The 27,151-nt window shown below is 43.0% G+C and overlaps 1 protein-coding gene across 2 annotated transcripts in view; it reads left to right on the forward strand.

The window, feature by feature from the left end:
- Nucleotides 1–14,187, forward strand: part of KCNMB1 (potassium calcium-activated channel subfamily M regulatory beta subunit 1) — a 70,851-nt gene extending 56,664 nt beyond the window's left edge. For both annotated transcript variants that reach the window (XM_075601670.1, XM_075601669.1), the window contains 2 exons: nucleotides 5,716–5,911; nucleotides 11,800–14,187. In XM_075601670.1, coding sequence (XP_075457785.1) covers nucleotides 5,716–5,911; nucleotides 11,800–12,096 — 493 coding nt within the window. In that variant the 3' untranslated portion in view covers nucleotides 12,097–14,187. The remainder of the gene's footprint in view (nucleotides 1–5,715; nucleotides 5,912–11,799) is intronic.
- Nucleotides 14,188–27,151: the final 12,964 nt, after the last annotated feature.

Below are 27,151 nucleotides of genomic sequence, written 5' to 3' on the forward strand. Positions count from 1 at the left end.
GGATGCAGTATTGAGAGCGGCAAGCCAGACCAGAAGGAACGGGCAGATCTCCACTATTCCTGGTGGTGCAGCAGCCAGAACGAAGTAGGCAAAGTCTGTGGCTCCCGGAGGGATTTCCTGTTGCGGGGCACACGCCGGGAGGACGTCATTTCCGGTGAAGGAGACTGCGCAACACGTGTGTAGGAGAAGACTCCATTGCTGTTCCAGACGCTACCGGAGGCTTATGAGGGCCAATCTCATAACTGCTCGTTATTTCCGTTTGATTTGTGAGTGGGCATTTGTCTGTTTTTTAATGTTCCATAAAATCATTGTTTTACTTTAATGCACTAGGTGTGCGCCTGTTTTTTTCTCTTTTTCTCTCATAGGTATTTCTAAGGGAGTTGTGATCCCTTTCAAACGGGCTGCCTGTACCTGGATGCAATTTATTGGAACAGGACTCTATGTTTTTTAAGGTTTTTGTTTTGGTATCTACATTAGAAATTTTTTTTATATACATTTTTTAAATATATTTTTAAAAAAAAATTTTTTATAGCATTTTTTCATTAAAGCTTTTTATATTATATGTATTATACCTAGCAACATAGGATCCACTTTTTACTATTTACCCCCCCTTGGCCACCCCATTGGTTGTATCAACACAGTAGCATACTCACTCACAGTTAGGCAGGTTGTTATAATAGGCGCTCCTTAATATTTTTGTTTTATATATATATATATATATATATATATATATATATATATATATATATATATATATATATATATATAGTACCAAAATATTAGTGCATTCAATAAAAAAGTGTGACAAATTGTGAAAAATATATAGTTGCAATGCCTGCTCAAAACCTCTGGTAGGGAGTGTCTTCGCTGGTCCCAGAAAGACTGAAATGTTCTTCAAAGTCCTGGGGGAGCATGGGAGAGAGTCAACAAAAAGAAGAAAAATGATCTAAGTGTAGGTGTCTTGCTTAATGAGTAAGTATTCAGAGCACTGGTTCTTATAGAAGTCTTACTCACAGTGCAGTGAATTATAATTCGCAATTCCACAACTGTGGCAAACTTGCTTGTGGAGTTTTGCTTGTGTTGTTTTCAGAAGGGATGCACAGTATACGAATTATAAAAGCATATTCTCAACAGTGAAGACATCATTGGTGGTTTAGCTCCTCACCACCCCAGTCCCCTCAGTGGTGCCTATGGTCTGTGGTATCCTCCCAGCTGCATACCTCCTTGCCAGCATTTCTGCAGGCTCTGTCGCGTCAGATCTGTTTTCCAAGATGTCACTTCCGGTTTCGGCTCAGGGCTGTCTAACATGTCTGTGAGTGCTGCTGAGGTCTGATGGCTCTGGTAACTCCCACTCTATGCATTTCGCCTCCAGGTAGGCTTCATCAGGAGTATGGGAGTAAGCATTCTACAGTATAAGAGCCAAGGCTCTGAATATTCACTCATTAACCAAGACACCTACACTTAGATATTTGTTCTTCTTTTTGTTGACTCTGTCCCATGGTCCCCCTGGACTTTGAAAAATAGATCAACATATGACAATATATTAAAGCTCTGCTAATCTTCTAGGTAGCTACCTAGATTTATATTGATCTATGAAGAAAAGCAAGAAGATGGTGCAGCAAACCACCAAAATGTTCAGACGAGAGTGGGTGACTGTGAAAAAATCTTCAATTTATTGAAACATGGTAACCAGAGGTCCAAAAATTCACACTGACATGTTTCGTGCTGGGCTCTATGGTCACTTTGCCAGAGGGTGCATTTGTTTATGATTAATTATCCAGATAAAGAAAGAGAAGGAACATTTACGCCATAGCTCTGATTTAATTAAAAAAAAATTGAGCCCCAGTTTTTCCCTTCCGTTAGGGAATTGTACATCTTGCACTTTTATATTGATCTATGAACTGTATCAACATCACTTATTTGGGCACTTTACTTAAGTGATATCAATAACTAACCATTATTGTGTGCAAGTGAGGAAATAAAAATCAACAATAGCTGCTATTCATTCCTTAACAGTTTTTTTTAGATCTTAATATGGTGTTAATCTAAGGATATGTCATGTTTTGAGCAGCCATAATAAAAAAATATATCACTTGATTTATTCTCCACCTTCCTATCACAACAGATTAGTTCTCCTGGGACTGAAAATCACAAGTATACATATAGATCAATTGATGAAATACTATCTAAACTAGTTTATAATTGTGCTATATATATACAGATTATATCTGTTCTTCCTTTCGCTCGACACCTCTCACTTTCCCCCTTGATAGATATTTGTATGTTATTTTTATATATTTTTGGAATCTAGAATTTTCGTGATAATATTAACAAATGTTATGTTTTAAATATTGCCACATTTATAGTACGAGCAATAGACTGTCCTCGTACCAGAATTCAAGATAATATATGTTATAGTGGGCACACAATTAATAAGGGTTATCCTTGGGTTCTTTCCCCTTCTCTTTTATATTACAGATGAGTTTGTGTTGTCACCATTGTTTTCACAATCTTATTATATTGTGTATTTCTCCTGTTGAAAATAATCTAATTATTGTATAGATCATCATCTTTGATATATATACACAAAATATTTTCTCCCTAATATTGCATCTTAGGGATAATGTATTGGATTTACAATAATTGTTTTGTATTTTAAACTGCTTTTTTTCTTTTATGTAACTTTCCCAATGTTGTCTGTATGATTGACATGGACCAATGAACGTGCCACACTTTGTGTTTGGCTACAATGTTGGAATTTTCGGACTTGCCTTCAATGTTTAAATGATGCAATGTATGCCCCTTGTAACCCTGTTGTTCCAGCAAAGGTCATTATTGAACCAAATGTTGAGCTTATGAAATACATACAGTATATGCAATAATAAGTGTTTGCTGCCTGCTAACTGTTTCCTGCTATTTACTGGCTTCACAATCAGGGGTTGATCAGACCAGGTTCATTTGGATCACCAGAAAAAACAAATGAGTTTAATAAAACAGGTTTATTTAGCAATCCACAAAGAACCGGGTAGGAACTAGGACTACCGGGGAGGACCAGGAACTTTTGCCCCTGTATATGTTAGATACTGTATATGTTCAGATGCACTCATGGTGCTATACATGCGTGCACTCCTTGCCTTCAGCTGTTAGATGTACATCTGAGGTATCGATATTGATTCGCGTAATCTCATCTTTTATCCCTTATGTTTTGCACTCCCCTATCCTATTCCTTCGAACAAAATTCCTCTTATAGAATAAGCCCCTTACTATTATAGCTCAATGAATCTCCACCATAGTAGTGAAAGACATTGGAGAAAAGGGTTACATTAGGAGTTACATTTCAGAAACAGAAAGAAAACTATACCGGGGAAAAGGCAGGAAGATATCAGAGACCAAAATGATGAGGAGTGGTGAAATGAGATTGAAGAATGGAAGAGGAGAAAAAAGAAATTAGGAAAAGAAATGGCACAGCAGTAAACGTGTTTTTTTTGTCTCCAATAAACAAAGTTATTGATGTAAAACAATATAAGAAGGTTACTTGAGAACTTATATGTATAACTTGTGATATACCGCTCACCAATATATTAATAAATTAGATAAATAATCAAAACAGCCGGTGCAAAGGAATGGTAATGACAGACACAAACAAACAAGGAGACAAAGATTGTTTCCCAGAGATCCCTATTGGCTGCACAACAAGGCTGCTATAAATAGGGGTACAATACTCCCTGACAAATAGTCTAATCAGCTGTATGGGGTACAGAAAAGTAACCGCTCCCAGCACTTTGGGAGGACAGTTACCAGTAAAAGCCTAATACAGGCCAAAATAATAAAGTTTTATTGGTACAAAAGACAACGATGCATACTCTAATTATCATAAAAACAATTACAACAACAGGGTGATGGGTGACACCAAAAAGGGAATAAGGTGGACAATCCAAGCGTAAGTAATCGAATATTCCCTAAAATATTGGTAGCTAGATCAAGGTGTGGGGTAGAGAGAAGAGGTATCTATCTGATTCAGGGTAGGTAGGTGTATATGGAATAATTCAAATACCCATATGCCTAAATAGACTCTGGGACACCAGTGTAGTATATACCTTGACAATATATCCCTAGATAGAACCTACTCTCAGTATAAATGGCACGGGTGTGTGGCTAGGGTAGGTATCGGCACAGTCACACGGTCTCAGTGGTAACAATATACAGACAATGCAACAGAGTAGATAATCGGACGGTCAACCCCAAACTGTAGCCTATATGTCAAAATAGCCAGTGTTAACCATGGTACAGTTAATAACACTTGTTGAAGCTAAAGGTCCACTCACAGTTATGTCCGTGCGTGCTGTATACCGGCTACACTGCCTGCCACTGGCCAAAGCATACCCGCCCCCCCCCAATACACCAGAGCGATCTCACCCGTGACTTCCACGACGGCAACGCGATGACGTCATCTCGACATACGTTTCGCGCTCGGGGCTGGCGCTTTCTCAAGGTGGGAGGTGACAAATAGAGTAGCACTGCCTCCTTATATACCCACACGGCGGGCGGTGCTTAGGAATACCCCGATCAGGCACCATATTAGGTGAATTCATCGCTCTGGTGTATTGGGGGGGGGCGGGTATGCTTTGGCCAGTGGCAGGCAGTGTAGCCGGTATATAGCATGCGCGGACATAACTGTGAGTGGACCTTTAGCCTCAATAAGTGTTATTAACTGTACCATGGTTAACACTGGCTATCTTGACATATAGGCTACAGTTTGGGGTTGACCACCCGATTACCTACTCTGTTGCATTGTCTGTATATTGTTACCACTGAGACAGTGTGACTGTGCCGATACCTACCCTAGCCACACACCCGTGCCATTTATACTGAGAGGAGGTTCTATCTAGGGATATATTGTCAAGGTATATACTACACTGGGGTCCCAGAGCCTATTTAGGCATATGGGTATTTGATTTATTCCATATACACCTACCTACCCGGATTCAGATAGATAACTCTTCTCTCTACCCCACACCTTGATCTAGCTACCAATATTAGGGAATATTCGATTACTCACGCTTGGATTGTCCACCTTATTCCCTTTTTGGTGTCACCCATCACCCTGTTGTTGTAATTGTTTTTATGATTATTAGAGTATGCGTCGTTGTCTTTTGTACCAATAAAACTTTATTATTTTGGCCTATATTAGGCTTTTACTGGTAACTGTCCTCCCACAGTGTTTGGAGCGGTTACTTTTCTGTACCCCATACAGCTGATTGGACTATTTGTCAGGGAGTATTGTACCCCTATTTATAGCAGCCTTCTTATGCAGCCAATAGGGATCTCTGGGAAACAATCGTTGTCTCCTTGTTTGTTTGTACTTGAGAACTTATCCATTTTGTAAATGGAAATAAAATATATAGTACAGTAGTTCATTGCTTCAGTATAATTCAACTTTCTTACTGTATACATGTTTATAGCATTTCTGTCTTTTACTCTACCTTGACTCTGTAAGCTTTGTAGTTTTTGCTCACTGGAGTGAAATTAAACTCATCCATCTGTATTATGATTAATGATTCAATTCATCCAGTATAACTTAAACCTTACAAATATTGCACTTGTATTGCAAGTATTATCTGAATTCTGCTAATGTATCTTTCTTGTACTTCTGCAAATAAAAGCATATTGCTTGTATAATATAATATTAATAGAACATTGTTATTGCTTCAACAGTGTGTGGACTGAAAAATCAGTTTGTACGCTTGTCCAAGCTTCCTTCAAGGACGAAATTAGCTGTACCTATGGAAGTAACACAGAATGTGAGAAAACATCACAATATCCCTGTTTGGAAGTATTGGTCACTTTAAATGACTCCGAAAACATATCCATGCTTTATCACACAGAAGAAACTCCAGAAATTAATTCTGAGGTAACAAAGGATAGCATGATATTTCTTTAATGATATTTAATATTTTGGTGTCCAGTGCTTTTTTCTTGTTGTAAAAAAACAAAAAAAGTGGTGCTGGTGCTCAGAGCCGCAGACAGCTTCACATCCTCTCCCTACTCCCTCTCTCACCCGCAACTCTCTCTCTTGTGCCTCTCTCTTGGGCACCCACACCCCTCTCTCTTTCCCACAACCCCACCTCTTTCTGTCTCTCTTTCCCACCCCCGCCTCTCTCTTTACAACAACCCCACCTCTCTCTCTTTCCCACACCACCTCTCTCTCTTTGTCACGTCCACCTCTCTCTCTCTCACCCCCACCTCTCTCTCATACCCACCTCTCTCTCTCTTTCCCACACCCCACCTCTCTTTTTACAACACCAGCACTTCTCTTTCTCTCTCTCTTTCCCACACCCCACCTCTCTCTCTCTATATCTTTCACCCCCACCTCTCTCTCCGACCTCTCCCACCCCCACCTCTCTCTCTCACCCCCAACTCTCACAACCACCTCTCTCTTTCACCCCACCTCTCACTCTCAGCTCTCTCTCATCAAACTCTCTCTCACCCCCTATCTCTCTGTCACACCCACCCCTTTCTCTGTCCCCCACCTCTCTCTCACTATCTCACCCAACCTCTCTCTCACTATCTCATCCCAACCTCTCTCTCTCTTTCACCCCCACCTCTCACTCCAATCTCTCTCTCTAACCCCAACTCTCACTCTCATCCCCCTATTTCTCTGTCACACACACCCCTTTATTTGTCCCCCTCCTCTCGCTCACTATCTCACCCCAACCTCTCACTATCTCACTTCAATCTCTCTCTCTTTCAACCCCACCTCTCTCACTTGCAGCTCTCTCTCTCACCCCAACTCTCTCTCATCCCACCTCTCTCCCCCTCCAACCCCATCTCTCTCATTCCCACCACTTTCTCTCTCATCCCCACCTTTGTCTCTCTCACCCCCACCTCTTTCTCCCTCTCAACCCCAACTCTTTCTCTCTCTCAACCCCACCACCTATCTCACCACAACCTCTCTCTCACTATCTCACCCAAACCTCTCTCTCTCTCTCTTTCACCACCACCACTCTCACCCCAACTCTCTCTCTCTCTTTCACACCCACCTATCTCTCTCACCCCCACCTATCTCTATCTCACCCCAACTATCTCAAACCCCATAGTGCTCTCTCACCAACATCTCTATCTCTCTCACCCACACCCCTCTCTCTCCACCTCACCTCTCTCTCTCACCCCAATTTCTCCCTCTCAACTCCGCCTCTTTTTCTCTCTCACCTCTGCCCCTTTCTCTCTCACCCCGCCTATATCTCTCGCCCCTGCCTCTCTCACCCCTGCCTCTCTCTCTCACCCCCACCTCTCTCTCTCTCACCCCCACCTCTCTCTCTCTTTTTAAATTAATTAATTGTTTTGTTGGCTAGTGGTTTTATTTATTTAATTGATTGGTTGGACAGGTTTTTATTTATTTGTATTCTTATGTTTTGGAATAACATAATTTTAATTATTTTGCTATTTTACTGATATATTAATGTAATTGATGTGTAGTTGAGTTTTTTTGTTCTTTTATTGTTGGGGTGTTTAGGTGCTTGTGTATTTCTTTAATTATTGTGTATTTTTGGCCTTAATGATTTTTTATTAGGTTGACCATTGAGTGCTATAGTGGCTTACATTGCCCATATTATATGTGTATGATATACTACTGTGCCAATCAATGAGTAGAGGGTGGGTATAGTGGGTCCAGGGTGAGTGGTTAGGCCTCCCGGCTGGGTAGCATGGATGGGGGTTCACCACTTAATTACTATAGTGGTTATTAATTATTAAGGTGATTAAGGGGTTAGGGGCCAGTAGATTATATTTTTTATGTACTCTTTCTGGCTACGGAGGACATGGACTTGCAGTATGCTGATAAGGATGCCCTTCATGATGACAGGGGTAAATAGAAAGTTTTATTTACTTTATTTATGCTGATTGGCTAATGTTTGATTTTATAATTGGCAAATGAGCTATTATCCATATCTGGATAATAGTTATTTTGCCCATTAATGTACTGTATGTGTTGTGGGGGGTTGTAGGGGGTAGAGGAGGTGGGTAGTAGGGTTTTTGTGTTTATTTTTGTTTCTTGGGGGTATAGGGATTTGGCGAAGGGGGAAGTAGACCCAAAGGTGGGTATTTAGGCCTTCCGAAGGGTAGCGGGACTGGTTAATCCCCTCATTGCCATAGTGGTTCCCATCGCTATGGTAGTGAAGGAGTTAACTCCTCCTGCAACCTTCCAGGCAGGCCTAAACACCCACCCTGGGACGACTACCCCCTTCATCCACCCCCTCTGCCCGAAGAAACAGACAATTGAGGTTTAACCCCTTCATTGCCTTAGCGGCTAGCCGATAAGGTAATGAAGCTGTTTTAATATTAATTTTAATACTAATGTAGATGAGCAGGGGGTCTCCAGAGCAGAACCGTGTCGTTTTGAGTACAGAGAACCCCTGCTTCCTGAGATACAGGCCCCGCTATGGGGTTCCGGTATCTCCTATGCATTTTATTTCCACAGTCACGTGACACGAGACATTTAAATGCACAGGAGATACCGGCACCCCATAACGGAGCCGGTATCTCAGGAAGCAGGGGGGTCCTGGACCTGAAATCAATGCGGTTCTGCTCGGGAGAATTACATTTATATTACATTTATTACATTTATATTAAAATATTTAGATAGCTGGTGAGATATGCGCAGGGAGAGGCAGCTCTCTGTGCAGCTCTCTGCAACTGAAACAAATCACCGGGTAAGCCCTTTTGAAAGAGGCGATCATTATGTCGCTGGCTACTCGCCCCTTTTGGGAATTTTGCTATAACAGGTAATCGAGACTTTCTGATCGCTCAAAAAACGCTCAAAAAAGCAACGCTCAAAAAACTGGTGGCGTAACTGGCCTGGCGATTGTTTTTTTGAAGGTATATAGAATAGGCCCCACAATGTCTTGTCATATACTTGTTTTGCTTGTCTCCCTCATTTGGTGTTATCTCACAGGTATGTACATATATCCTGATGGTAGTTTCGTTAAACTGTCCATTATAAGCATCATCCATATATAATAATTTGATCAAAAAATGTCTATGCTCAAAATTCCAAAGCTTGGAATAGAGTAATCTCAATCTAATCCAGCCATTGTGTCAGGAATACAACAAAGATTCATCAATTGAGAAAAGGCAAAATTGTTGCAATCTGTATTCACATTAAATACAAGATAATGTCAATAATCTACTTGGTTTGAGCAAGTGAAATGAATACCTAAATCAGTGCATCATAAACAATTGTGTATCTTTTGGTGAAAACATCTATTAAAGGATTAGTATTTATAAGTTGCAGTCCATGTATCACATCGCAAGTAAAGTTCCTAAGTATAACAATATCTGGGGTCTAGGTTCGGGTGTTGGTGACAAGAGACTGGATTGTTTTAGATGTAACATTACTTCTACCCCGAAACCCACCTAGAGTGTAACCACATAGTTAGTTCATTCAAAATAGTAAAAGAGGGCTATTGGGTGTGGGCACTTACAATATGTCCTGACTACAACTGTATGTTACTGTGGCAAAACTGGAATGATTGTGGAGCACGTTAGTGTTTTTATTCTATGCATCGCCATAATATCTTAATGGAGTCTTTACTAACATAGTGACATATCAAAAGTGCCCATACCAACTAGCCTTCCTTTACTATCTTGTTGTCATGGCCGCAGCGTATGATTTTATATGACCCCAGGGGGCAGTACTTCCAGTATAGAATGGCTTCATAACGGAGATAAGTGACTTTATTGGCTCCCTCTTTGACAAAGCGCCAAGAACAGTGTGAAATGCGTTAGAGACAGAGGATCTTATTCCCTTTTTTATGTAAGGCTATGCTCGATAAACTCTTTTTGTACCATATGGCCATGCATAAAGTAGAGTGTTAATTTTTTTTACCTGTGCACTGCCAGCCCTACTTTTCCTCTTCTTGATCTTTAAATCAAGATGGAACCACTCCAACAGAACGCCATACAGGACAGTGGTCATGTGAGCACTCACCACCCAACACAGGGGTGATACTCAATTATTGCTAAGATATATAAAAAAAATACAATAATACCTAAAAAAATACCTAAAGGAAAAAGTGCTAGACCTAAAAAGTGACACAAACTAAAAAACGTGACTACCACCTGTAAGTGAGTGTACTGTGCAAAGAACTATGAATGATTACCCACTGATAACCTAATATGGGGATTAACTACTGGGTGGAGCTGCCTAGGGGACCTCATACAAAAGTCAAAAAGATGTACTAAAATAAACAAAATGCAATCCCCAGCGCATATACCTGATGAACAGTATTATACAAAATGCCACTGTAATGAGCAACTGTCCATAGAAATGTCTACAAAGATATTCAGAATAAGTCCAATCTTGGATCCTGTTTAATATTGTCCTCCTTACATGTTGCATTCATCCTAATGCATAATACACAAAAAGAGGGGGGGGGGGGGCACACCATAGTGCAGTATGTACAGTCCAAAAACGATGCCTTAAAAATGAATAAATGCATACTTACAAAGTGGGCTTTCAAAGCACGCAACGGATAGGAACTGTGCTTGTGCCAACGTCTTCTCCTGATGCTCCACGAACCCCACGTGCTGCAGCTGCGTGGACTCCATTGGTTTACTCACGCACGCTCCCACACTCAGCATCAAAATGATTTCAACAAAGGATAAACAGAGGGAAAAGAGATGGTGCAGAACTGCAAAGCTTTAATTAAAAAATAAAAGAGAGAATCACACTTACAATGTGTCTCTGCTAAAAATTAAACATTGTTGCCGTCCGCAGCGTGTCCAAACGGAGCCTTAGTTTGTGGCAGTGTTTGTTGGACGCTCGTCCCCGCGGTCGCGATCACGTGTCCTAGCACCCACACTGATGACGTCACTGCCAGGTTCACTCCACACTGATCGGTCAGCAAAACAATTAGGCTCCTCCCAACGCGTTTCGTGATTATGCTGGTCACTTGCTCAGGATTTATAACTAACCTGCTAGGATGTATACGGTAACTAACTATGCTGTTACACTCTGGGTGGGCTTCGGGATAGTAGTCACGTTACATCCCAGACAATTAAGTCTCTACTCACCTACACCCCAACCCACACACCCATGCACAGGATTTTTGTTGTTTTTGATGCCCTGATTTGGGATTTGGGATTAACTCCCCTAAAATACACATAATATCAAAATAAGCTTTCTGTCCTTTGTTTGTAATGTCATCTTAAAATGGCTAAGCTGCAATATACAGTAGAAGTTTTAATTAAATCTAAAAACAGAACATACTTTTTTCTACTACAGTATATGTGCCATTATATGTTATTAAATAATTAAAATATGACATATTTATTTTTACTACTATTATCATGAATTTCTCTCTTAAGTAAAAACTGCAGTACAGCACATGGAAAACATTAAAATTACAACTTCAAAAGCAATACTGTAGTCTTGTATTTCGACATGTCCAAAGTAATTTAAAAGTACATTTTGAAAGCGCAGTTTTGTTTCCTGTTTTGGACAGGCCCCTAATAGCTGGTTAAACAAGAGGATAGTACTGCTCACATTCAGTTGTTATTGCTGAGCTTGTGAACACTTGTGAACACAGTGACTGGGAAGATAAAAGGAGCCATTATTGTATTTTTGATCTTATATATATACTACAAATTGAGAACATTTTCTTTTTGACTGAGTGCTGAAGAATCTTCACCTCATAATTAGCACTTTCTCAACAGGTATAGAAACAGTACATATACAGTACTGTACTGTACATTGTTTCAATTAAACTGAATACTTTCAACTGTAGTGTTTTATCTTTGCAGTGCTCCTACATACCCAAATGTGAGAAAAACTACACAGAAGTGAAAATACACGTGGATATCATTGTGGAAAACTTCAAGAAGACCCACTCTTTTGGCTGTTTCTATGACCCTGAAGGAAGACAGAAGAGTATTATTTTAATAAGAAAATTTGCCCCTGATGTGCTGTTATCATACTGTGTCTGGCCTGCTTCAATATTTACTGGTGGAATCTTTATTGTTATCATGGTAAAATTAAGTCACTATTTATCCAAGGTTTCTGTGCAACCCAACAAACTAAATACTTGTGTCTCTGAGTAACATAATCTTGTTTCTTTATGAATACTGTATGTTGCAAATGCATTGGGAATAATTATAGATGGGACACATCTCTAAGCTCAAGCATTGTATTTAGTGTCAGACTGGGATATCAAAGGCCCACAGGGGGATAAAGACTGCCATAATAATTTTTTTAAAAAAAAAACATTTTATAATAGGGCTTGCAATTATTCCTACATACTGATGCAGCGGCCATTATTCGAACACATCACGGCGCCGATTTTGAGTTCTCTGCTGTTCCCCACGCAGCATGAATGCAGCCAATGCCCCAGGCACCCGCGCTTATCCATCAGTACAAAGACTTCAACATGCATTCACTGATGCATTCTGTACATATATACACATGCATGCATCCACTCATACATACTTAACATCTACCCATACGCACATACATAAGCTTAAAGATGCAGAGCCATCTGACTCAAATAGACACACTGTGTACATTGATAAACACCGAGCAGATTGACTCTCCTTGTTGTCACACTCCGAGACAGACTGCAATGGACAATTTGGCCAGACTCCTACAGTAAGTCTACTAAAGATTTCAGGAGTCTGACGGTCATTCTGTGACCAGTTTGGACATTGATGACACAAGTGATGCTTAAGCCCACTTGGGAATTCCATAGGTTCAGAGTTCATGTCTGCTTATATTGAAAAGACATTTTAGCTAAATATAAAACATTATGAAATAACTTAATTTTACCTTTTTATTAAGTCGTATCATAGAGCATACTGTATGTCAACATAGCATATGCCAACATATAAAGAGCATTTATTAATACAAATGCTACTGTTGTGGAGAAGATCACTTTTGTATAAGTTAATTTGTAACTCCTTTGTATTCAGATTTTGTTTTTCACATTCGCCTATGTTATACAGGCATACCCCGCATTAACGTACGCAATGGGACCGGAGCATGTATGTAAAGCGAAAATGTACTTAAAGTGAAGCACTACCTTTTTCCCACTTCTCCATGCATGTACTGTACTGCAATCGTCATATACGTGCATAACTGATGTAAATAACGCATGTGTAACAGGCTCTATAGTCTCCCCGCTTGCGCACAGCTTCGGTACAGGTAGGGAGCCGGTATTGCTGTTCAGGACGTGCTGACAGGCGCATGCGCAAGCTGCCGTTTGCCTATTGGGCGATATGTACTTACTCGCGAGTGTACTTAAAGTGAGTGTCCTTAAACCGGGGTATGCCTGTACTGTATATCCATCACTGCTACTTGAAGTTGCTTTATACTCTAATCAATATTCTGTTAAGCTGCTTCCCTTAGCTGGGAAAGAAGGGTGGGTAGCCATGTTGGTCCTTTCTTCCATGTAGTTACAGAGGGATAGGGAGTAGTTTGTATGATACCTTTTATTGGACCAACATGTCCTTAATCGGGTATTGCAGAAATACAGAATCAAAATGATTACATACAGTATTTGTAAGAGAGATATATGGTTACAATGGATGTTGAGAGGAAGTGAGCAATAAAATAAGGTAGAAACAGGCAGCCTTGTAGGAAAATTAACAGATATCTCTCTTACAAACACTGTATATAATAATCTTGTTACTGAATTTCTGCCAAACCTGATGAAGGACCCTGAGAGGTTTGAAATTTTTTACCATATAAACTACTTGTTGCTCCAATAAAAGGTATACTACCACCTACTTCCCGATCCATCCTCTGTTACTCAGCTGAAGTAAAGTTCAACTCCATTCAAATCGATGTGGTGGTGGCTTCACAGCATATAGAAGATGAGATTAGCATATTCACTAGCAGTGGAGGACTTCTGTTATAGCCAAGCGGCCACTATTGCTTAACTCATTTGACAAAAATGACTACACAGGAAAACTATATATAATTCCAAATCTAGATTTTTAGATGTTCGATGTTAATTGTTACCTTCTGAATGATATAGATTAGGTTAGGATTAGGAGGGAAGCATTTAAAAATAGAGATTGGATCAAAATTGTCGTGTTTTATATTTATGAATTTATGTCTGATAATGTATGTACATTTCCTGTATTTCTTTTCTGAACATTGTGTGCATCCATTGAGTGATCATTATCACCAATATTTTCAAGGTCCACAAATGCAGAAGTCAAATATAAGCTTGTACATTCCACATATATGTATGTATATATAAAGCAGAATATATATATATATATATATATATATATATATATATATATATATATATATATACACACACACACAAATATATATATATATATATATATATATATATATATATATATATATATATATACACATACACACACACACACACACACACACACACACACATATATATATAAATGTATACAGTATATATGTGTTTACCAGTCCTGTGTACATGAACACCTGGACAAGTTAGATTCAGTTGGAGTGCCGCAATATGCTAATTTAGAAAACAAAATGTATAGTTTTCCTTGATCACTTTGGGCCCTTTAAGCCATGTGGATTGTATCCCATTTACTACTATTTATTTTGTTCTCAGTAAGCATGTTCATATTTTTTACCTAATCTGTACACCACATCAGTGTAAAATACTGACTAATCATAATGATTTAAAAAAAAAATAAACAAAATATAGTATAAACACAATACAAGAACATAAGTAACAAATTAGTAAGTAACAATTACATTATATCATTTTCTATAGCCTTAAATATCAATAAAGAAGAGTTGTTACATATTGTGACATACAGTATACATTTTTAGTACTACGTGAGTTATTAATAGATTAATTTATTTATAAAATATTTTACCAGGAAGCAATACATTGAGAGTTACCTCTCGTTTTCAAGTATGTCCTGGGCACACAGTAAAACAAATAATACATGGTTACAAGTACAGTTACATAAATGAACAAGGTATACATTATATACAAGACATTGCGTGCACAGTTAAAAAATATATATATTATGAGCGTATGAAACAGTTACAGACCAGATTAAAGTGTGAGACAGCCTTAGATTTGAGAGAACTTAAGCTGGTGGTGGATATGAGAGTCTCTGGTAGGTTGTTCCAGTTTTGGGGTGCACGGAAGGAGAAGGAGGAACGTCCGGATACTTTGTTGAGCCTTGGGACCATGAATAGTCTTTTGGAGTCTGATCTCAGGTGATAGGTGCTGCATGTGGTATGGGTGAGGAGCTTGTTCAGGTAGCTGGGTAGCTTGCCCAGAAAGTATTTGAGGGTGAGACAGGAAAGGTGAACTTTGCGCCTAGACTCTAGTGATGACCAATCTAGTTCTTTGAGCATTTCGCAGTGGTGTGTGTTGTAGTTGCATTGGAGAACAAAACGACAAATTGAATTGTAGAGGGTGTCAAGTTTGCTAAGGTGTGTTTGAGGAGCCGAGCCATATACTATGTCTCCATAGTCAATAATTGGCATTAGCATCTGCTGTGCAATACGCTTTCTGACCAGGAGACTTAGGGAGGATTTGTTCCTGTAAAGTACCCCTAGTTTGGCATAGGTCTTGGTTGTCAGGGTATCAATGTGCATCCCGAATGTTAAGTGGGAGTCAAACCATAAGCCCAGGTACTGCTGCGGCACAGTTTATTCGAGCATTTGCCCGTTCTGTGCCGCAGCAGTAGCCTGGCGCGCGCCCGAGTGTGACGGGCGCGCGCCGAAGCAGCGGAAGAGCGCCCTCCGATCGGGGCGCTCTCCCTACCGCTGCCGGGTCCGCCGAGTCCCCCGGAACCCCCTGCCGCTGTCCCGCGATCGCGGGACACCAGGGCTCCCTCGGGGAGCCCCTGGACACGCGTGCAGGGGGCGCACGCTCCCGATGACGCGTGACCGCGCGTCTATGACGCGCGGCACGCCGAGGGGCGGCCACTAGCAAGCCGGGAGATTTCCCGGCTTGCGGTACCGACCACACTTCAATAAAGTGTGTCGGTAGTGTATTTAAAACTTGTGACTGGTGTTAGGGTGGTGTTAGCGTTGGTTCTAATCAGGAGCTCAGTCACTGGAAGCTTTACAAATTTAGTCTTGGTCCCAAATACCATTGTTACAGTCTTGTCAGTGTTTAAAAACAGTTTGTTTTGGGAAATCCAGTATTCGAGTCTCAAAAAGTCAGACTGAAGTATGTGTTGAAGGTCAGAGAGGCAATGGCTGTGTGCATATAGGATTGTGTCATCTGCATACATGTGTATTGAGGCTTCCTTACAAGCTGTGGGAAGATCATTAATGAACACTGAGAAGAGTAGGGCCCCCAGAACAGAGCCTTGCGGGACACCACAGGTGATATCCAGGAGGTTGGAGTTAGAGTCTGAGATGGACACATGTTGGGATCTTCCTGATAGGTAGGACTGAAACCAGTTTAAAGCATGCTTCCCTATTCCAGAGCTCTGGAGTTTGTTAAGCAGGATAACATGATCAACTGTGTCAAAAGCCTTTGCAAAATCTAGGAATACTGCACCAGGGAGTTGTCCCCGTTCCATTCCACACTGGATTTCATTGCAAACTTTTAGCAGGGTAGTTACGGTGGAGTGTTTGGGACGAAACCCAGACTGGAATTGGCTAGGGAAATTTGTCTTGGTGTAGAAATCGCTTAATTGGGAGTGGACACATTTTTAAATGACTTTGGATAGAATTGGGAGAAGTGAGATTGGCCTGTAGTTTGAGACAGTGTTTTTGTCCCCACTTTTGAAGATTGGGACAACTCTGGCAGTTTTCCAGGTCTTAGGGATATGGCCTGCAGACAGGATAGCGTTGACTATGGACGCAATTGGTTTGGCAATGGCTGGGGCACCAAGTCGTAGGAACCTAGATTGTAGTAAGTCGGGTCCACATTGGCTGCTTAGTTTTAGTTTGAGGAGCGCTTGTGTAATCTCCTCTTCAGATACTGGGCTAAATTGAAAATTGTGGGCAGTGTTGGGAGGGGGTGGGACTGTAGGGGTACTCCCAGGATGAGATTCATGTTTGGGGTTTGTGCTGCGTTTCGCTAATAAGTTAGTGGCACACCCCACAAAGTAATCATTGAATGCATTTGCAATGTCAGTGGGGTTTGTCAGAGTAATATTCCCCTTAGTGATATTACTTGGTTGTTGATGGTTAGGAGGCTGGAATATATTGTTGATAACCTTCCAGAAGTTAGCTGGGTTTGATGTATTTTGGTGGAGATTGTCAGAGTAATATTGTGCTTTTGCATGCCTTGTTTGCCTTGTGCACATGTTCCGCATGCATCTGTAGTGATTGAGATCCTTGGTAGTGCCAGTTACTTTGTAGCTTTTCCACAAGGTATCCCTGAACTGGTAGAGTGCTATAAGGTCAGGTGTAACCCATGGAAGGTGGGCCCCCCGTACCCTTATTTTGCGTAGTGGAGCATGGGTATCGCAGAGTTTTAAGAACTCGGATTGGAAATAGTCGAGCGCAGAATCGGGGTCGGGAATTAAATCGATTCTGTGCCATGGGCAGTTGGTAAGGTCATCCAGAAACTGTTGTGGGTTAAAGTTTTTAAATGTTCTAGTGAGGAGAACTTTAGGGCTTGAATGGGGCGGTTTAATTTTCCTTACACAGTACACTATTGCATGGTCACTGAAAATGTCAGGAAGGATGCCAGAGGATTGGATTCTGCTAGGGTTTGAGGAGAGAATCAAGTCTAGCAAGGAATGGTTATGCGATTTCAGGTTTATCCGTGTGGGTTGGGAAATGAGTTGTGATAGGTTAAGTGACTTGAGTTGTATCTGGATTTTGTGGTTTTTAGGGTCAAGCCAATTGAAGTTGAAATCCCCTAGAACTAGCAGCTCACTCTTCTCATTCAGTGAGGAAATGAGCCAAGAAATTGGGTGATATCAGTCAAGGATTGTAGAGGGGCTTTAGGGGGGCGGTAGATGCCAGCAAGCAAGATGGGCTTAGAAAAGGGGAGGCAGATTTTGCCAACTAGAGTTTCAAAAGAGGGTGGACTTGGTGGGCAATTTAACAGTGTAAATTGTAAGGTGTTTGCAATATAAAATAACACCCCTCCTCCTCTCTTTGACCTATCTCTCCTAAAAATTGAGTATCCCTGAATGGCGATATTTGCATCAGGAGTTTTAGGGGATAGCCATGTTTCTGTAAGAACAATGGCTTTGGGTTTATGCATAAGGCACCATGCCCTTAGTTCATCCAGTTTGGGCAGCAGGCTCCGGATGTTTATATGGGCGAAAGATAGGCCTTTTTGGAATTTAAAGGTGGAATTCTCAGGGGCATGGGACAGAGCTTAAATGGGACGACCTGGGTTAGTTTCAATATCACCTGCTAAAGAGAGTAATTGTCATGGAACAAGAATCACATTCCTGCCCGACCCCCCTTCTGCTTGTCAGCTCCTTAAGTTCAGCTGCAGGCATTGGTTCCACATACACACACTGTGCCTGTGTAACATGCAACAATGTTGCATTTCTTGCCTCTGAGCACGTAATCAGTGAACTGCTACTGCAGCTTCTCCAGTCCTCCCAGTTAATGGACTTTCCCATGTTCTCCCCTGTCTTTTGCTGACAGTTAGTGCAGTCCCACTCAACCTTTAGTGTGACCCCTGCCCCTCACTTCCTTTTCCACCCTAGATTACAGTGAGTACAGACCTGTCTGCATCCACCCCTGGTAAGGCCTTTCTCTCTTACCATAGTCTAACCCCATAGAAGCATCCCACATAGAGAAGCACTCTCTGCCTACACTACACCCACAAGTTCCTGTGTTTTCTAATCCAGCAATAAAATTAAGAAAGACATTAAGGACTTGTCATGCTTTGGAAGAGGGAGGACATGAGTTGAGCTTACTGGAATCATTCATACATCATTCGTGACCCTGGTTCCAGGAAAGTAAGAGAGAGACCGTGTATTAGAGGTCTACGCAGAAGCTATCACTCACAGCCTTCATGCTACAAAAGTGCAGCCCTACACAGCTATACAGCAAACTGCTACAGCTTTCTGCAAAACAAGCAGCAGTTTAAACAGAACAGTAAAAAGAGGACCGTGTGCCTTGGGAAATACACACAGAGGAGCTGCTACCCACAGCCTTTATGCTAAAGAAACAAACAAGCAAGCAGCTTACATAGCAAATAAACAGCAGTCTCTCACCACATTGCACAAGCACGTTGCTACACAGAGCCACAAGCCTCTACACAGCAAACTACCACAGCTTTATGCCAAGACAGTGAGCAGCCTTACCTTGCTAATACTACACAGAGCAGCCTCTGCAACTGCACACAGTCTGCAGCTTTCACCGACAACCAATAGCTCAAACTGCACAGCAGCCTTGCAACAAACAGTGCTTCTCTTACAATTCCTAACTGCCTTTTTCTCTGTCTGAGTCCACCCGCTGCTCACAGTGAGGAGCCAACGGACACCTGTAAGTACAGCTACCCCAACGCTGCACGCTGCAGGACACCGCTCGGCATCATCTGAGACAGACGCCCTTCGCTGACAAGGTAAAAGACCGCACGCCACACGCACTGGCAAAAGGCCTACACACACCTACAGCATGGCAGAACTCAGAGCCTCACCAGACATCACGCAGGAGAGCGATCCCTCAGACACAGAGACCGCTGCGCAACTGCAACAGGCGCAGGCAGGCGCAAGGCCCAAACGGGCAGTCGCACTGACACAAAATATGATTAAGGACCACGCAGGTCCGAAACGCGTCAGAGTGTGTCCCCCATACCATATGTTTTTTCAATAAAATTTCATTTTTAATCTACACCTTGCTGGTCTCTCATCTCTACAAGCTGTGCACCGCTGGAATCTTCGGATCCTTCCTACTGTTATATTGCACTGACACAAAAGGCCCGCGAAAAATACGAAACTGACGTTGAAGCGCACCGCGCTAAATTAGAGAAGGCCTGGGAGGACACTGATCGTGAGATAAGTAATGTCGCAAGTGCTAGCGATCAAGAAACCCAGATTAAGCAAGCTATCACTCAGATTAAGTCAAGCCATAGACGTTACGTAACGCTGTCACAGGCATATTTCACCTATCTGACAAGAACTAACACAGAAGACAGCACGCGGGAACGCGATCTGCAAAAGGCGATTGACCTGGAGCGTGATGGCGTCGTGCAGACCGCCATCGCAGACGCCCAAAGCGAGAGAAAAGAGCTCCTTCTGGAGACCGCATCGCAGCGCTCAAACACATCCAGACACTCATCGAGGTCAGCAAGATAAGCACAATCTAATGCGTCCAGCGCAAGCGCGAACGCCACCAAGGCGCGAGCCACCGCAGAGGCCGCACGTGCCAGGGCCGAATATAGTCGCAGAGAAGCAGCCATAAGAGCAGGAAGAGCGCGCATAGAAGAGGAAGAACAGACAGCCGCCGCTAACGCCGCCGCTACTGCCGCTAACGCTGCAGCTAACGCCGCCGCTACTGCAGCAACCACTGCGCGTAGGAAGGCCGAATTTGATGCGGAACTAGAGGCACTTAATCAAGAGAAGGAAGCCGCCGCCGCTATAGCCCAAGCCGAAGTCCTAGAAGCAGCCGCGCAACAGGACGGTGTGGAGCAACCGTACAGACGGATTGCTTCAGAGGATCCGGCCCGACGCACTGAAGACTACGTAAGGAGCCTCTTCAGTGTAAACACCAGCGCACCATCTCAACACGGAGGGAGCGACCCCACAGATACCGAAGACCTGCTAGGCCCACGAGGAGAAGATGCCGTTCCTGCAATGGCACATGCTGCCTGGGATAGCCACAGCCACAAGAGTGATCCACACGCCAGCGCGCACACGGATGCACCACAACAGGATCGCAATCCAGGCACACCCACGCAGGAGAAAACAGCCCCTCACACTGGCCAGCAGCCATCACGCATCCACGCCAAGAAAGAGGCGACCGCACAGACCGTCCCAGCAACTACCTCAGAACGGGGCAAACGCGCCGATGTCTCAGGTCTGACAGACATAGCCAAGTACATGATACGGCGCGACTTGGTGCACGCAGGACTCATCAGCTTCGACGACCGCCCTGAGAACTACCGGACGTGGAAGTTCACGTTCAAAGACGCAATCGACAGCTTGGACTTCTCAGCAAGGGAAGAGCTCAACCTGTTAGTCAAGTTCCTGGGGAACGTATCCAGGGAGCAAGCGCAGAGACTTCGGACGGCAAACGCGCATCAACCCCAAGTAGGTCTTGACCTAGTGTGGGAAAGGCTAGAAGAGTCCTACGGCAGCCCCGAAGCAGTCGAGGATTCACTCTTCAAAAGAATCGAGAGCTTCCCCAAGATCACGAATAAAGACTACTCGAAGTTACGAGATCATGGAGACCTGCTGCAAGAACTGGAGTTCGCAAGGAAAGACCATTCCTTAATAGGTCTCAACGCCCTAGATTCAGCTCGTGGAGTGAGACCCATCCTGGAGAAGCTACCCTTCAACCTCCAAGGAAGGTGGCTTTCACAAGGTTCCAAATACAAAAGGGAGAAGCAGGTTGTCTTCCCCCCATTCTCATTCTTCGTGAGCTTCATCCGCAAAGCGGCAAGGACAAGGAACGATCCCAGTTTCATCTTAGGTGCGCAAACCACATACAGTGCGAGCGGCCTGAAGAACGAGAGACCAGCGACGAGATATGGTAACCCCCAAACACCCGTCTCGGCCCGCAGGACGGACGTGCCTCCCACGACCCAAACTACTCCCGATCAGTCGGTCGCCGGAGACAAGGAACCAAGGGACCCAAACAGGGAATGTCCCATACACAAGAAGCCACACCAACTCAACAAGTGCTTTGGGTTCAGGATGAAGTCCCTAGAGGAACGCAAGAGGTTACTTGGAGAATTCGGAGTTTGCTTCAAGTGCTGCGGTTCCACGACTCACCTAGCCAGGGACTGTAAGGAAGAGATGAAATGCACAGTGTGCGAGAGTGACAAGCACGTGACAGCGTTACACCCAGAGGCGATGACACTCCACCAACTCAAGAACCCATCCTCCATAGCGGAGCATGGCGGGGAGAAAGAGGAAGGAGAGTCAACATCCGTCACACCTCAGCGCACTGAAGTTTGCGGAAAAGAAGGTGACAAAATGTCCTGCTCCAAAATATGCCTTGTCGCAGTGCACCCCCAGGGGCAACCTGAGAAGGCTATTCGGATGTACGCAATCCTCGACGACCAGAGCAACCGATCACTGGTCAGGTCAGAGTTCTTCGACATGTTTAACATACAAGATGGTGCTTCTCCTTAAACTCTCAGAACGTGCGCAGGGCAAATGGAGACCACAGGGAGAAGAGTGAATGGCTACACCATATGCTCAATAGACGGCAAAGTGAACATGCCCCTTCCCACACTCATTGAGTGCAACCACATGGCCACAAACAGGGACGAGATACCCACACCAGACGTGGCACTCCATTACCCCCACCTCAAAGGAATAGCCAACCACATCCGGCCGGTGGAACAAGACGCCAAGATCCTGCTGCTGCTCGGTAGGGACATCATGAGGGTACATAAAGTCCGTAAACAGCACAACGGACCCCACAACGCGCCATACGCCCAAAGACTCGACCTAGGATGGGTGATAGTGGGCAACTCGTGCACTAATAAAGAGCACGGGCAAGACTACGTTGATGCCCGCAGAACGGAGGTGACAGAATGTGGACACACATCTCTCTCTGAACCATGTCTTGGCCATCTCCAAGTTACCGAAGGGCAAAGTGAAGAGGAAAGACAAGGTCATACCCCTGAGACCAACAAAGACATCCTCACGCCGATGGGATGCGACAATGGCTTAGGATGCTCAGCAGTCCAGACAGCCAAGGATGATGAGTCGACTCCACCGAAGGAAGAGAGTAACCTCCCAAAGGTGACCGACAAAGGGATCGTCCTAAAAACAACAAACAATCAGACAATACTCCCGCGAGCAAGGGCACAATTAAGACGTACAGTTGTTCCTCTCCACAGAGTATCAAGCAACAGAGCAACCAATTGCCACGGCTGGCATAGCCGCAAAAGATTGCGCCCCACAGGCGAAGCCACAGTGTCAAAAGGACTGTTCGTTCAAACACGTAAAAGGGGACAGTTGCAGAGACATTTCCCAAAAGGATTTACAAGGACAAAAGAGACTGTTCTTCGTCATGTCCAGGGGGAAAACAACCTCCCGATGGCAGTCAACAAAGAAACACAAAAGCGTTTCACCAAACTACGCGGAGATGTTCTCGTGCAAGAGAAATGTACCGATGAACTACGGTGCACAGCGTTCCAGACAACAAGGAACGATGACAAACAAACACCATCGAGGGAAGATAGAGGATTCCCGAGGTTAACTGTCAAGGAGCTCTCTAAAGACGGACTAAGCAGTCGGATGACTCCGCTACCATTCCGTTCACCAAGGAGGCGCTTCCCAAACAATGGAGAACATGCCATCTCCAGGTTCACCTCGCACCTCTGCGGCCTACAAAGGGAACCAGAGACCAAAAACAACTTTGTGGTCTTCATCCAGAAGATATTCTTTATCGGCCACGCAAAGTCAGCACCTCTAATGGAGGAAGGCGAAGAATGGCGGTACCTCCGATCACCTGGGGCCTACCACCCTCAGGAACCCGATCAAATCCGGGTAATGTTCAACGCCAGCGCTCAGCTTCAGGGATCCTCCCTGAATGACGCCCCCTTTATTGGATTACATTCGACAACCAGTTTTCCAGGGACAGTAATCCGCTCCCACAAGGAGCCAAAAGCCCTCTCCTTCTGCCAAACGCCAGGTGATAGAGCAACAGGCTGCCACGGCTGGTATACCTACAAGGGGATACACTCTGTGGGTGAAACTACAGAGATAAAAGGACTGCTCTCTTACAAGACTAAAAGGAAACAGTGCCAGAGACTTTTATACAAAGACATTGTGGTGCAACCAGCAAACCTGGAGCTGTGCATCCACCCTGCATCCTTTGCCAAAGAACCTTGGCCAAGGGACCTTGATACCAGTGATACCGGCCGGTGTCACACCGCTATGTGGACATGGACTCTTGCATTGTTTGAGAATGTGATGTTATCTTTGTTATGCATTGCACATATGTTCCACATATTCCAGTTATATAGTGGTATCTCCAGATACCAGACGGGGAGTGTCATGGAACAAGAATCACATTCCTGCCCGACCCCCCTTCTGCTTGTCAGCTCCTTAAGTTCAGCTGCAGGCATTGGTTCCACATACACACACTGTGCCTGTGTAACATGCAACAATGTTGCATTTCTTGCCTCTGAGCACGTAATCAGTGAACTGCTACTGCAGCTTCTCCAGTCCTCCCAGTTAATGGACTTTCCCATGTTCTCCCCTGTCTTTTGCTGACAGTTAGTGCAGTCCCACTCAACCTTTAGTGTGACCCCTGCCCCTCACTTCCTTTTGCACCCTAGATTACAGTGAGTACAGACCTGTCTGCATCCACCCCTGGTAAGGCCTTTCTCTCTTACCATAGTCTAACCCCATAGAAGCATCCCACATAGAGAAGCACTCTCTGCCTACACTACACCCACAAGTTCCTGTGTTTTCTAATCCAGCAATAAAATTAAGAAAGACATTAAGGACTTGTCATGCTTTGGAAGAGGGAGGACATGAGTTGAGCTTACTGGAATCATTCATACATCATTCGTGACCCTGGTTCCAGGAAAGTAATAGTAGGAGTAGAAATTTGGGTAGTTGTTTGCAAGTTGTAAATTTGTGGTGTTTTCCATTAGAGTGAGCAGTGGTTGGTGTGCTGGTTTTTAGAGTTCTCCACCAACATTCAGTAGATAGTGCAAGGCTTTTGAGTAGTCCAGGGTGTATGGTGATGTTGGGTGTGGGCCAGGATGGAGGAGTTTGTAGTGGATAGAGAGAGTAACATCTCCATGAGGCCAGGAGAAAGAAAAAAGTTAAAATACATAGCAGGTTCATGATGCCCGAGGTAGGCAGTGCTGCAAGGAGCTGTTGTGACCAGAATGAGTGTGAGCAGACTAACAGCAGGTGTGTGCCTGTTCCTTGTCAAATGTTTAGCTGTATTGCAATGCTAGAGTCAGTTCAGGGTTTCAGTGTATTGTGCAGTCAGTTTTGGGAGAGACTGCAGTAAATAAGTTGTAAAGGGGTGGGGGGTTGAAATAGGCAGGTTAGCAAGCATGGGATCATAGTGTGATCTGAATAGCTTACCGTTTGTTGTCTTGAGTTAAAGAGTTTGCAGAAAGAAGCAGTCCCCAGTCACTTCTAGTCAAACTGTAGTCTAACTGTATTTATCACTTAAAAACCTCACTTTAAATGCTTCACTGTCTAATGCCTAATGCAGTTCCTTATGCAGATCTTATACAGTACATGAGCTGTACAGACCTCACAAGTGTTTCATGACTCTGAAGTGCATAACATTAAAATTGGAGCTACAGTACTAGACCATTGCTATACAGTATATCATAGCAATATTAAAATCAAATATTTGCATTTTTGTTAACAAGCTAGGGGCAGATTGCAGAGATTAAATCTTTACCAATTTATTTTACTGCAACAGTATAAATATCTTCCTTTTCATTTAAGTATGAGGAAAGTTGTAATGCTCTAAAGAACATAATTCTTAAAATACTGTAGCTTATACTGTTTAATGAAGCTAGCAGGGATAATTTAAGCTGTATTTAAAGTTGTGCTTGTGCCATAAACTGTATGATAACCACTTTGAAAAGCACAAATGCAATGGTGGACTCATGATTCAAAATTATTTTAATATGATGATGTTAAATATTTTTAAGAAAATACCCACAGGTAGCTTCAATATTTTCCAATATGCCAACTACAAAAACTCATGTTGGTTCATTAAAAGTATCACAATAGCATGACAGATTACAATATGCTACAAACCTAGATTTTACGCATTACTGTAAGTCATCATATTAGGCACTTTGTAAAACAAAATACTTTTTTAGTAAAGATAATTTATCAGCATTTCTGTCCCCAAAACAATAGAGTTTTATTTAGGGAAATCTGTGATCAGTTTTCCAAACTACTTTCTTGTGGCACAACTATAAAAAAGTAATTATTAATAGAATAAATTATAGTGTGCAAAGCTTTTGAAATTTCATTTGTTTCTTCTTCAAGTATATAGAGAAATCTTATGGTGGGCCATTAAAATGTTTCACAACCTACAATTAATGAACCTTTCTCCAGGACCAATACGTCTACTAGAACTTTGAATGACAACTATAACAATTGTGACAAACGCCCCTCTTTTGTAGTGCTGACGTCTGTCTGGGTTCTTCCCGACACAGTCTTCTAGGGTTAATTATACAACAAACAGGATCATGCAAAGTATTGTGCTGCTTAACTCAGGCTTCTGCCTGCTTTATTTTCATCCAAGTAAGGTACTGCAGCTTTAACATGTGTAGGTTAGAGGTACTCAGATACTTTCATTCAGCAGTTCACTCATTTCATTGTTACAGTATTTCCCACACTGTTATTTCAAGAAATAAAACCAAAATCATATAAGCAAATCCTATCCCTTTCAGGGATCTAACTACACATCAGAATCAGTCTCTCTAACAGCTGCTGGCCAACTAAACTGGTTCCCCAGCTTAAAACAATGCTCTCTCATTTAGGGACACAAGATACAGCACAGTCTTTTAGCAACAGCAGTAATCATTTGTTTTGTCTTATCTGTTCGTGGGGTCCAGGCAAATCCTCTGGTACTGTCATACGTGGAGAGGCCGTCAACCTCGACACTGGATGCAGGAGAGCAGCGACACCCCCAGCCCCCAGGCTCCAAGGAGAGAGAGAGAAATGCAAAACCTCTCTGCTCTAAATACCTGTGCATGTGATTAGAAGGTGAGGGAGAACTAGAGCCATTGTAATCTGTGGTCTGGATTTTCCATCCAGCTGCCTGAGTTAATGGGAAGCTGTGGAACGGATCATTTTTAGCTATTCCTGCACTTTCTGCTCTAAAATGGGGCAGAAAGCTGCCTAACATCTTTGGACTATGTCACATATCCCCCTCCCCAGCTCACACCTACTGGGGTGAGCGGCCATGGACCTCACTGGGGTGAGCGTCCTACCTGAAATACTTGAGCTAACTCCTCAGTACAACATTAAGTATTCACATGATACGAATATGAACTTCATTATAAATTTACCAACCGAAAAGGGC

This window comes from Ascaphus truei, chromosome 5, assembly GCF_040206685.1.
Source record: "Ascaphus truei isolate aAscTru1 chromosome 5, aAscTru1.hap1, whole genome shotgun sequence".
Taxonomy (NCBI): Eukaryota; Metazoa; Chordata; class Amphibia; order Anura; family Ascaphidae; genus Ascaphus; species Ascaphus truei.